General features: G+C 35.1%; 1 protein-coding gene across 1 annotated transcript in view; it reads right to left on the bottom strand.

The window, feature by feature from the left end:
* PGR (progesterone receptor) overlaps window positions 1-13,567 on the bottom strand; it is a 37,023-nt gene that overhangs the window by 8,979 nt on the left and 14,477 nt on the right. Inside the window, exons 3-5 of the mRNA XM_074932411.1 lie at window positions 11,251-11,367; window positions 3,768-4,070; window positions 2,659-2,803 (exon numbers count right to left, since the gene is read on the bottom strand). Coding sequence (XP_074788512.1) covers window positions 2,659-2,803; window positions 3,768-4,070; window positions 11,251-11,367 — 565 coding nt within the window. The remainder of the gene's footprint in view (window positions 1-2,658; window positions 2,804-3,767; window positions 4,071-11,250; window positions 11,368-13,567) is intronic.

Genomic DNA, 13,567 nt, shown 5'->3' with positions numbered 1-13,567 from the left:
TTTTTTCAGCACTTCAATCTTACTTTCGAGATTTTGGTATACTGAGTATATTTTATTTCATGTATTTATTGGCAAGGCAGTTTTCAACTGAAATGACTCCAACAATAGCCTTACAAGGTCTGTCACCTAGACTGAATTCATTGTATATTAACCTGAAGATCCAGTAACTTTGGCTAGTTTTACAAGGTTGCATCCCGATCCAGATGAATTAGGTACAACAATGACAACAAGATTAAATTTTGCGCCACTGCTCCCCACAAAGTTCAGATCAGCATTCCAACCTGACTGCAGATAGGGTACCCTCAACAATGAAAACAGCAGATATTTTCCAAGAATAAAAGGCTTTTCTCAATGCATTGAGGTTTTTCTTGTTATTTAAAGTGTTACTGTTATCTTAAATGAAAATTATTGCAGCTTTGTTCAACATCTGATATCTCACATCAGCTCTTAAATGACTTAAGCATAGAAATTTAATCTTAGATCTGAATGGACTCTGTACTTCCGTATCTACTTTAAATCTCCCTTCCTATTCCTTTCTGGTAGTCTCTATTCCTAATTATTATCTATGAAGAGTGACAGCAGCTTTCAGAGTGTGCTTAAATGCTGTTCTTAGTTATGTTTTCAGAAACTGCAAAGTGTAAGTAACAGTAAATCCTGGCAGGGTTTTAATATTAATTCATGAAATTTTTGTCAAACTAACACTCCTGGCTTTGTTGGTCTGAAATTGATGCTACCAAACATGTCATTCCCAAGAAACACTACAACAGAGTTCATTAAATGACAGATTAGCTGTGAAACAATCTTTGGATTGTGGTTTCATGGTCATTTTGAAACAACTCAAGTGTGTGTTGCCCCTGTGGAAAGAATGAATTTCCATTATCTCCTTCTACCTCTAGGTGTGCATTCCTGCTGTTCTGGCATTAGTGCCTGCAATCCCACATGGTGAGTCAGATTAGGGATCACCTCCACCTGGTAATTAATGCCTTTTTCTGGGGCATTTCTCAAGCATATAATTTCCTTATCTGTTTCACAGTGCAGCCAAATAGTGTTTGATTCAGTTTAAGTGAAAACATGGGGATGCACAACCCAGGCAGGGAGGCACATGGAATTAACTTTTCTGGCAGTGTGCAGCAGTTACCATTGCTTAAAGTGATCACAAAGGTCTTAGACATCATTGCAGACAAGGAAGTTGCTTATATTTTACTGATCTAAAAGCTAACATTTCCCAATAAATAGTTGCAGCTATGACTTAGTGTGCCAGTTACTTTTCATGCCTCTTTGTTATGACCCTGATGAGATGTTTTACAACCAAGAGAAGGTTATGTTCTCACTCCACCTCTTTCTCAATATAGATGGTCTTGAGCTGCAAATAAGAAGCTGTCTTTGATGGATTATAATCAGGGTTCATAAATCTCAACCCTATTCTGGAAGAAAGTACTTAAAACTCTTCACAAGGTGGCAGCAGTGGTCCACACACAAGGTAATACCCCAAGACATGCCATTACAGCCTTAAAGCCATCTCACTTTGTTTCTTCTGAATGTAATCATAAGATATATCACAGACTATGCTGGGACACAATACAGTCAGAAGTTCTCTCAGTCTCATCCCTTCACAGTATTTCAATTTGTACAGCATAATTAATACACATGGGAGAGGAAAGAATTCATTACTCTATAACCTCAAAGTGATTTACAGTTACTGGAATAGAAAAGGTCAGGAGCTACAGGGCCTGCTCCACTGACTATTTTCTATAAAGAACTTCACTGGTGAGAACTTGCACGTCTGTAGATTTTAAATTCAGGTGCCTAGATCTTCTGCAAATCCACCTCTTAATCCTTAAAAAGGTATGTCTTACAAGAAAACTTGTTTTAACTTTCATCTCACGTCACAGTAGTTCTTTTAGGATTTTAAGAAAAATGTACTAAGGAAAAATAAACAGATTAAATTATGTTTTCAGTTCCTGGAAACCTCCCATGTATTATAACCAAAGTATCTAAAATCACAGCTTTGACAATATGAATTTGCTGAGCTGAAAAACTGACAAAGACTGAAATGAAGATTGTCTGAATTAATCAGCACAGTGAAGGAAAATCTAACACAATAATCCCATTCCCCCCCCCCCCCCCCCAGCCAGAAAAGAGCAGTCTCACATATTTTATCTTTGATATTAAAACTCCTTCTGCTAAATTATTACAATTTTCTAAAAAGAATTATACTTTAGAAAGAAAAGTTTTATCAGAAAGTGTCAAAACTGAGTATTTAGACTATATACAAACTATTTGCAAAAACCACCCAAACAACAATGACCAAAGAGAATCCCATGTAGTTCCATTTATTAAACATTAACTCACATCTTATTCAGATGAATTCAGGTAAATCTTCTGATGGCATAATTTTATTTTTTTTTTTACTTTTTCTCTTAGATAATGAAAATATTTTTTGAACTCCTTTTGTTTGGCCATGTCAACAGAATATTTGGGATTCCCACAAAACCCTTCTCAAAGTTACTGAACTTTAGTAGGATCAGAGGACTTTCTTCTGCTGTTAATTTTGGAACAAGTAATGAATGAAAACTTGGCCTCAATGAACTCACACTCTCACTGACAGAAGTAACTTCGAAATGTAATTCATATTATACAACAGCAGAGTCTACTTACTCATTTAGAATCAGATCTGGTGCAAAATACAACATCTGACCACTGACATGTTTGTATGATCTCCATCCCATTGCAAAAACCATTAGACTCATCCAAGAATACTGGATGAGGGTTATCTGATCATCGATATGTAAATTCCGAAATCCTGGAAATGAAATAAAAAGTTAAAATGCTTTACAATTCTCATTTAGACAACAGCTGAGATTGATGTTCTGAGATTACAACTTTGAGCTATAAAGCGTAAAACATCTAGAAAGACAAGTGCTTTTGGGGATGCAGCTCTCAAAAATTTGTGAAGTTTGTGTAATAACTGGCTACCTCACTTTGATATAGTTAACCACTTGTCTTTTTTGTTCTGATCCAATATTTTGAAATTATCAGAATTAACTTTAGCAGTCTTAAGTGACTATTTCAGGGAATAGGAATGTATCTCATTTTCCTTTGGTAAAAGTGTGACAGTTCGTAACATGATCACTGTAATCAATTCTTATTTAAGAACACTGAAGTCCAGGCTATCTGTATTAACAAGAGATACAGTGGTAATACAATATCCACATAAGAATATCTTTCTTGCCTTCAACTAAAGAGAAGCATATTCAGTTGTGTGTTTGCCTTTGATAAATTTCACTCCTTGGTAACTTTTAAGGATTGCTATGAATTATCTGAGTCAATCTAACAGCTTCCTGACAGTGAAATCTGGGGTCCTGTTCAGGGATACTATTTATTCAATTTTTCTCTGTTGCTTTCAAAAATTCATTTCAAGAAGAACAAGAATAAAGAATATGCAAAAATAGAAATATTTTTTTATACCAATAGAATGAATAATAGAGTAGAAGGTGTTAGGGTAGAAAGGCTGCTATAATGATCACATACAGAATTCTCTGGGCTTCTGTTGCTTTTTGGAGTGAGTCTAAATTTTTAGATGCATTCTTTCAAAAGTGACACCTATTAAAATGTATTTGATCAGATATATGATGAAGAGGAAGCTTAGTAATTCTAGAATTTGTTAAAAATTAAGTAACAGACAGACAATAATACTCTCTTTTGACTGCTCATCCTATGACGTATTTGCTAAACTAGAATTCACTACATGTAAGAAGTGCTATTACCTGGTAACAGTTTAGACCATTTGACTACACAAAGAAGTTGCCTCTCACAAAGATGATTTAGACTGGTCAGCAAGGAACTTGGTGTTTCAGGTTTTGTATTGTCATAACCAGCATAGACAACTTCTGGCTCAATGCCTCGTAAAACACTTATCATTGGGGGAACAAACTGTATTTCTTGATTTGGAGAAAAGGACAGCCTTTGGGTTAGAGATTGGCCTTCATCTTGAAGGGTTGCTGGCTGCTGGAGTGCGACATCTAATGTTCTCACAACCTTAATTTTGTTACACTTTTTAAATTTTCGACCTGAAAAAGAAAATTATTGATCCGTTAAAAAGAACTAACCAGAAATAGTAGTATTTTCCAGTAGTGCTGGATTATACTCTTAAATTATACAAGGAAACTAGAACTGTCTTCAGAATAAGTTTTCTATTTTTTGGTTATTTATATAATTAAGAAATAATAATGGAAAATTCTTAAGAGTTTCTCCCTCCGCATCCTTCTCCCTTCACTAAGAGATGAACGGCACCCACCCATTAAAATTATTGCCATGAATTCTAGGTTACAGTAACCTCATGAAGTGTTTCCTGGTTCAGTTCCCACTGTTCTATCCTATGTCAACAGCTGAGCCAGCTGGCCGTACAAATTCAGTTTCTATTCAATGTTAATTAAGGATACTGTTTCTTTTTTCTCCCTAATATTCAGAAACAAAAATACTAGCAATTAATTACTATACACAGAAATTCCTTTCCTCCAGTTCTATAAAGGCATTTCAGTCTCATGGCTAAACTCTGTTTTGTCAATCTGTAATGTAACATTTTTCTCCTGTATACCAGAAGAAAACAGAATCCAGGGGATGAGTGAAATGCCAACAAATACTGTAAAACCACATGTCAACACTTACAAAACTCTTCACTTTCTAATTTCTCTTTCTCAGTATTTGCAATTCTTATTTCCATACTGCAGTGGTTCGAAGAACACTAACTAAAAAAAAAAAAAAGCACTTAACTGCCTTTCCAAAATAAGCACAGATACTACATCTGGTATGGCTATGGAAATATAGAGAGCTCTAGATAGCAACTCTTCAAATTTCTTTCATGGAAGCAGTCTGACAGTGCACCATATAGACACAGAAAATCAAACCTTCAGGGGTTCAAAGATCCTCAGCAACATATAACCACATTGCAGGTTTCAATAAAAAGACAAATCCAAATAGAGGTGGCTGCATGGGACACTTTTGCTTTAAATAGATTCTCAAAGGTGATAAAAACCCTGTTAGATCATTAGTTCTGTGAAACAAGTCTGGCTTAGTGAAAAAAGGAATTAAAAGTGCAATAAAGATACTGATACTTATGGTGTGATTTAGATGACAGTGGGACAGCAAGAGAGATGCAGGGTGATGGTAAAAAAAAAAAAAAAAGGTAAATCATTCTGCTAACAAAGAAAAATAAGAAGTTTACAAGTTTCAACCATAAAGAAAGTAATAAGGAAGGAGAAGGTTTTGCTCCAAAAACCACCCAGAAATCACATTTGTTGAGGTGTTGCATACTTTAACAACAGTAGAAAAAAAGATGCATCAAATTTCACTAGATGAAAAGAAAATCCATGCCAATCAAACTGCGGAACCACTGAGAAACTGCATTATAATATGACAATATGCAAAAACCACTCTAAAAGTATAGGAGGTGAAAGGTAATAGAAGCATTACAGTATGCATCTATTTGGTAGAATTAAAATTGAGTTTATAACATGCATATCAAATTGCCTTTTGAAAAACAGTACTTTTATTTACAAATGAAAGATTAGACAAGGGAATTTATCACATCCTAAAGGAATGAGACAAAGACTTCTCCATCTGTTACTACTTTCTTTTTACTTGAGTTTAAAGTAGCACTGTGCTGTCAGAATGTAAACAGTGATCCATGTAATAAGTGTAATAATATATGTAATAAGTGAATGTAGTAAGTGACCCTCAGGACGTAGGGAAGCACACCTAAACTTCGGCACATGCTCTGAATCCATTCTCAGCTATTTATGGAAGGAATCAAGAGATGCTAGCATAGTCAGACTCATCTAGTACTTTCCTTTTTGCAAAGTCCCAGTCTTCCAAATTACACACTAAAACAGAAAGGTTCAGCAAAAATGGCTTTACTTAGGAACATGCCTATTCCATTTTCTTCAGGTGCTCTCATATCATAGAAGATAGCAAATTTTATGAAAATCCACTGTCTCCATTTTGGAAGACCTAGGAGGTACACTTCAGAGAATTAAATTGACCTTTTCTAAACATGCATTAGTACACGAGTAGTATAACTCCAAGCAAGATTAATACATCAAACATGGAAAGATTTCTTATGTAATCGCTAAATATTCAATACAGAACAAATTATTTAAATTAATTAATCTTGATGTACACTGACATAAAAGGAGGCAGAATCAATCCTCTTGTTTTTTGAACCAGACAGGAATGAGCAGATGAACACAATCTAAAAAGACAAAATCTGCTTTTTAAAAATAATAATTCTGTGTTATCCCATCATGAATATACATGTTTATGCAGTACACATGCAAGAAAGTTGTACACAAAAGTGCAAAACTTCTATTTAAATTAAAACGGTATTTAAAATTCAAAGGGACTATACTAAACAAAACTTATATTGTAAATATAAATTATCAGCTCTTCAGTAACACTCATCATCCAGTGAAGTCAGGGGTCATACTCTCCCTAACTTGTGAGTTAAATTAATGGAGTATCAAGTGCCCCAAAAATCTTATGCTCATTTATCACCTTGGCAAGAATACAAACATTTCTGGTTAGTGGCTCCTTAGTAAGGAACCAAACACAAACTTACACCTTATGTTACAGCTGAACCAAAAAAAACCCCCAAAAGAATAGACAATATTTTATGACAAGAGACCTAGGGCCAATTTCTATGATAACAAAGCCATACATAGTCCTAAACATGCTGGGAATTTCCCACTAACTATTGTTTGGGCATGAAGGAAAACAGAAGGAACAATGCATCTGATAGTTCATAAATCATGATTTCAGGTATTTTCTGAAATAATGACTTCAGATACTTTGACAGTTCAGAGAACAAGTAAAGAAAGAAACCAAACAGAGTGCTTATCACATGGAAATGTTAGTAGTTAATAATTACCCATGTTTCCAAGTAATTAAATGTATCAGGATTAATGTCCCACTGGTTTGCAGAATTACTTATGTGTTTATTTCTAATTATGTTGCTTAACAGCCATCAGTAAAAGCAACTAGTCAGGAGACCATGTCAAATGAATGCAAACTCTTAAGGACATACGGAAAACAGCAGAGATGTAACAATAGCTAAGTTTTTCAATTGCTATTCACAAAAATATCCAGATACATTCCTGTTGTAAGATAAACAAATGTCTCCACTTAGTCCTATAATTTGTAAAGAATGCTAAAACACTCTGGCAACTACTCATCTTAATACTAAAACCCGTCTGTGCATATTTAGACAGCACACCTCTTCTTTGTAACGTTTTCATTAGTTTTAAGATAGCCAACTACTCAAGCAGTCTCTTAGTACTCACAGCTCCCTTACCCTCGATTACTACAAACAGCACATGTATAGTGTTTGTGTACTACATGTACCTAAAAAACAAATGCATTTAAAAAATAAAATCTTAAAACTTAATCTCATCATCAAATATAGTGTGATTTTCTCCATAATAGATAATTCTGTATTTTAATATTAACTAGGTACAGAGAACAATACTGCCAATCAGACATTACTAATAGTAGACAGTTCACATTAAAATGTCTGGGTTTCTAGTAAAAGTCTAACATTCACTAGCCTTCTCCATACCCTGTAATCAAGTGAAAAATGTCAATAATTTATTCTTGACAGAACACTATGGCTCTGACTTTAAGGTCACTATGCTCTTGCATTTTGTGTAGGAGAACAAGCTGTTAGGGTTACACACCTTAGGAGGGTGTATACAAAATAAAGGAACAAAGCAGCAAAGCAGAAGTAATACATCTTGATTTTAATAAATGCTTTGATGATACCTCAGAAAATATTACCTGGGAAATAAATTCAAATTTGTCTGCCTGTAACCACTGCAATGCGGACTGAATGCCGACTGAAACAATGAAGAAAGCAATAATTTAGCAACACAGCTGAACAAGGAATCTGTGATAGTCAGCCTGGAAATATTACAGATTCACTGACAGGAAATAAAGCTGGGTATTTGTTTATTCCAGGACCTGACACGGCTACCTGCTATCCTATTAGGTAGAAGATAAGAAAGGGGGTAGGTTAACGTGTCCAGTTAGGAGATCATAAAACTCCAAGACAATTAAGACTCCCATACAGAATGACAATTAAAGAATTATGAAATACATGTTTTCATTGATAGTTTCCTTCCATATACTAAGAAAGAAGAAACAGTCCATATAGTGAAATAGGTTGCTAAAGTATTTGTTGCTATTCTATAATTTACTTACAAATGACTACAATTTATTTTAGAACAATTCAGGTTCATTTTACTGCTTTGAAATTAGGGTTGAAATACGGAACTGTTGTCAATGTAATACAATATTATTTTCTATCTATATGGTTGCCACTCCGTAACATTCAGTGGAACACAAGTGTACTTCTCCCAGCAGTAAGTTTAATTTAATTAATTTCATAAGAATCTTTAGAATCTTATAGTTAATATCCTGTAAAATCTTAGTCTTTCTCACCTTGATCAAGCAATACTGGTGGTCTCCGTTTAGTAAATGAAAGCTAGCATTAAGAAACTAAGTAGTAGGAGTAAAAGAACAGAAGTGTATCTATGTAAGTTCAGAATGGCAGAAATTAGAAAATGCAAAAAAAAATCTTAAAGTGTATTAGGCTGTAAACATATGAAAAGATTTAAGTATTGACAATTCTGATTTGTTTAAAATACTCAAAGATATATCTAAGTATGTAATTTGTTCCATGAATAGGAAATTTGTTTATGGTCATTTATGTCCTGGGGAAAATTACCTAAACCATGCAGTACCCCATATATGAATCATACTGTGTTGATCAGCACGGGAAGTTGCAGGTAGGAAATACTGCTCATGTGATACAATAAAGGAAATATAAGAAATGGCAGAAGATCAAAAGTAAGAAAGATGACAGTAATAGTAGAAAGCATTATGGTTAAACAGTCTATCTTGAGATTTTGTTTTTCTTTGAATTTTAAATCCTCATTTACAACTAATACAATCTCACTCCAGTTTTCCTCATTTTTTGGCCTACATTTGTCTTTTCCTTTCAGTATTAAGCACTCCATTTCAACCTGCATAGAATAATTAGCTCCCTAATTCCCCCAGAACTGTTGACATCACTAAGAGCACCTGATACACTACGCTCAAGCTGATGCAGCTGAGAAAAAGAGATGTCACAATCCTTTTTTCCATTGACCCACTGTTCTCTTCTACTTCCTATTTGCTGCCAGATCCCTTCTTTCCAGAAGATGGGGTAGGTGGGGATATCAGGGCAGAGATCTGATGAGATGGCATGCCCCTCTAAGAACTAGAGGAACTAAACCAGAACAGTCCCCTCAAAAAATGACAGCTTTGATTTTAGAAAAAGTCAAAGCAACACAACAAACTGACTAGATAGAACAACATAGCACTAAATAAAAACAAACAAACAAACAAACTACTCACACTTGCTTAGTAACAACTGAGAAAAAAGGTGATCCAAATAGAAAGAGGAAGTTTTTACTCTACTCATACATGATAGTAAAGAACTAAGAGTCAGAGCACCTTTATCCTCAGGCTTTGGTTTCAAGTATGAGTATATTAACATCCTCCTACGAGGACACAATAATGAGGACATACTATCTCATTGACATTGTTAGTAAAAGCATCCAACTTTTTCCATTTTAAGTACCTACACCCAAAGCAAAATGTATGTATTAAAAAACATTAGGAAATCTAGCATCTATAAAACATGCAAATGTGAACAAAGTCAAGCCTTCTGGCTATTTTTCATATGTAGAATTACAATGCAGAACAATGCAGAAGCAAAAGGACTAGATGATGCTAATGAGTCATCACACACTCTTCTGGTTGTTGAAACACTGCTGCCTGTGATGCTAAAACACTTGGAGTTTAGTTATTGCTGTTATTCAGGCTATCATACAGGAAAGTTCAGGTTAAAACATCGTCAAACTCTTGGCTGTGCAAAATTTACACCCAGGAATGAATTTTTACCTGTATTAATTTACACCAGTTAGAATCAGAATCATAGAATGGTTTGGGTAGGAAGGGATCTTTAAAGATCATCTAGCCCAACCCCCCTGCCACAGGCAGGGACATCTTTTACATATCAAGTTGCTCAAAACTTACAAGACAACCTTACAAGTTGTCCCAAACCTTAACAGATAGGCATTATATCTGCCAATTCCTCTTTTCCCAAGTCTCCATTCTTATCACATGTCTTCCACAGCCCACTCTGGACCACTGCCTCTCCTCTTCCAAATCTGGGCAAACAAAGCTTCAGGTTTTGCCTTTGTAGTAATACTGTTTCTCTACTGCACTGCTATCCCAGCTCTAAAACACCACTTCTCTCTGAGAAGGATCCAAAGGACATGTTCTTTTCCTTTCAATGCTCCTCCCCTAGTCCAGTGCCACCAACATGCTTGTCAGCTCCATTTTTATTACTGAGAGGCAGCACTGACTGAGCAAGGCGCAGGAAGGAGGGAGAGACAGTAACACCAATTAGACTGATGGCTCTCCAGTGCTGGGGGCTGAAAGGGATGCAGTTTGGAGAAGGCAACTCAAAGGAGAGAGGCAGCACTGAAGTCTAGGGAGGTTCACGGGTATGACACAGAACACAGTCCACGCTGCAGAACTACCTCTCCCTCTTCTCCTCCTGCTGGCTGTTCCCTGGAGCTGCAGCACTGTCGCTTACAGAATCACAGAATCATTCAGGTCAGAAAAGACCCTTGGGATCATCGAGTCCAACCATCAGCCCTACTCTACAAAGTTCTCCTCTACACCACATCACCCAGAGATGAAGTACCAAGAACTAACAATAGCTGCTCACTGATTGGGAACTACTGATTCACATCACTGATAAAAGCATAAAATGTAAGAATAACACAATGGCCGTGTGTACAGAATACTCCCGACTCCATACAGCATTACCAGAGCTGAAAGCATACAGCTGTGCAATCAAAATATCAGTCTGAAAAATAAATACACGTTTTAATTTATGAATGAACACAGATTAGCAAGATAATCAAATTAATTACTTAAATTCCTACAGAAAGGTATTTTTATTTCAGGATTTCCAGAGTCATTAAAATTATAAGGAATTCTAAAACGTCAGGTAATTCTTCAAAAAATAACATTTTAATATGGCTCTTTATAGTCTCAAAGTAATGTTGTTTAAACTCAACAAACTGAAGGTAGTGTTCTTGACTGCCTATTTTTCTGAATCAGATTTGAAAAGCAGCTCACCTCCCAGGACCATACCAGCTTGGCAGCACTTCCTCAAGCGACATGCTGGACAGTTCTTCCTACGAATTTTATCAACTATGCAGTCATTTCTTCCAGCACATAAATAGTTGTGCTGCCCTGCAGGAAAGAGAAAAAAGAGAATTAATACTATGTTTTCTAACATTACAAGATTAATTCTGTGTATAAATGTACTGAAAATAACAGGATTCCAAAAAAGTACACTTGAACCATTAAAGGACTCCTTCATTTTATGCTAAATTTCAAATAATCTTGTGTTATTATTTAAATACAATAATTTATTTGGCCTGTTTAAGAGTGAAACTCCCCATCTATGAAATTCCAGATAATTAGCAGACAGTATGAACTGCTTAAATTATTGTACTAGCAATATTTCCTAAGTAAATCAAGCATGAGGACACACTGATTAATTTCTTCCAAACTTATTTTTCTTTTATGTTACTGTTCCTGATTTTAAAGAACTTAAATAAATTTTGCGTGGATTGATGTGGAGTTTCTGACAGAAAACTGAATGAAGAAGTTGGAGCAGTGAAAAAAGAGCCCTCTAAGCAGAGTAAATTACCTCTGACAGAGAAGCAGTTTTATACCAGACCTGCTGAAATACCAGCTGAACAGATGCGGCCAACATAGCCAAAAAGGAGAAACAGAAGGTGGCTGTGACTTTCTGGTTTAGGTTAGCTTTTAGTTGTTTAATTCTGAAGGACTCAGTTAGGAAAAGCCTGTCATTACTGTATTAAAATAGAATTTTTAAATTAAATTAGCTTCCAGCAGAGCAAAAAATTAAATTCAGCTGATATCCTGACATTCTTCTGAACTACAAACTTCAATGATACTTCCAAATTCCACTTGAAGAGAATGAAAAATGCATAGTTTTATGTTTTAGCATAATTGATAATTTGTGATTGATTTTAGTTTTTAATAAGTAAACAAAGCTAAGTAAGTACATAAGAAGAAATCAAAGCTAGTTTTCTAATATCCTTTCAAATTCAGTCCAGATTTACCCTATAAGGTTTGACTTTAAAATCCTGCCTATTTGTATACATCATCCTCTATTAATTTCTGTATTTTCAGTTTCTTACCAGCACCTAGCATAAAAGCATGAAAATAAAAAACAGTATTTTGAGAGCAACAAAAAGGATCAAAAAAGTATGGACAAACTACAAAAGTACCAATATCATGGATACTTCCTTCATGGAATATTGTGGATGTGGACCTCCAAATATAACCGACATCAATACAAAACCGTTGAAGTTTTCACTAATTTCTAGATCTGTACTCTCAGACACCTGATGTCAGCAGTAGCAAACAAACCTGAGATGATTATTCACTGAGATGCTGTTAATCACCTTTCTTTATAACCCTATTCTGTCCCCTCTCCACACATCATAAAACAAGAAACTGTTCATTAGTAACTTTTCTTAACAGAAGACAACCTGAAAACAATGACAAAAATGCAGGATAAAGAACATTCTATTCTAACAACAGGAGCTAATGCTAAACCATGTGAAACAACGTATTTGTTTCTGTGCTAATATTTTTTTCAGAAAATTAATTTATTTCTTACCCATACTTTTAAGAACAAGTTGTTTGGTTTTCATGAAAGAAACCTAGTTGCCCTAAATTCATTTTTATAAGTTTCTTTTTTTTTAGAAAACAATGGGTAAATAAAAACAGTTGCCCCACACAATGCCTGGCATTTAAAGGGTATTTAGTAATGCAGTAAATGAGAAGAAATTCTCGTTTGCTTTCTCCCTTTTCTTCCTTCTTACAAGAAACATTACCAGAAGTAATCAAATTAATAAAAATATGTCTTGCTTTTGGCAGGAGACCAGGAAGAAAAACACTTTATTTTAACACATCATTGGGATTATTTGCAGTTTTTCCTCATCTTGCTTTGCCTTTATTAGCTACAAGACCATTCAGTCTTTTGATAAGCAATAAGTTTTAAAACTCTTGTCAGTTTAACTAAAAGCCATGAAGCATCAGATTATCTCTGCACTGTGGCATTCTGATGCTTTGATGTACAGTTAATTTATAAACGAACACATAAACGTATGTTAAATTTTGTTTGTGGGTGTCTTGGTTTTGCGGGTTTTCTTTGGTCCCCTGAAAGGTATCTCTTCTGCATCTCTCTTTCAGGGGATCGTCTGAGTCGACAACATGGTCTGAGTCCACATAACCCATGTCCGCTGCAAGATCAAAAAATGACTATGTATTCCAGTATGGCAGTTAATGCTTATAAGCAGCTCACAATGCTACAGACATTTAAGATGTCCTTTTCCCCCTTGAATGACATAGA

Source organism: Athene noctua, chromosome 1 (genome assembly GCF_965140245.1).
Source record: "Athene noctua chromosome 1, bAthNoc1.hap1.1, whole genome shotgun sequence".
NCBI lineage: Eukaryota > Metazoa > Chordata > Aves > Strigiformes > Strigidae > Athene > Athene noctua.
This window is presented reverse-complemented; position numbering and strand designations above follow the sequence as displayed.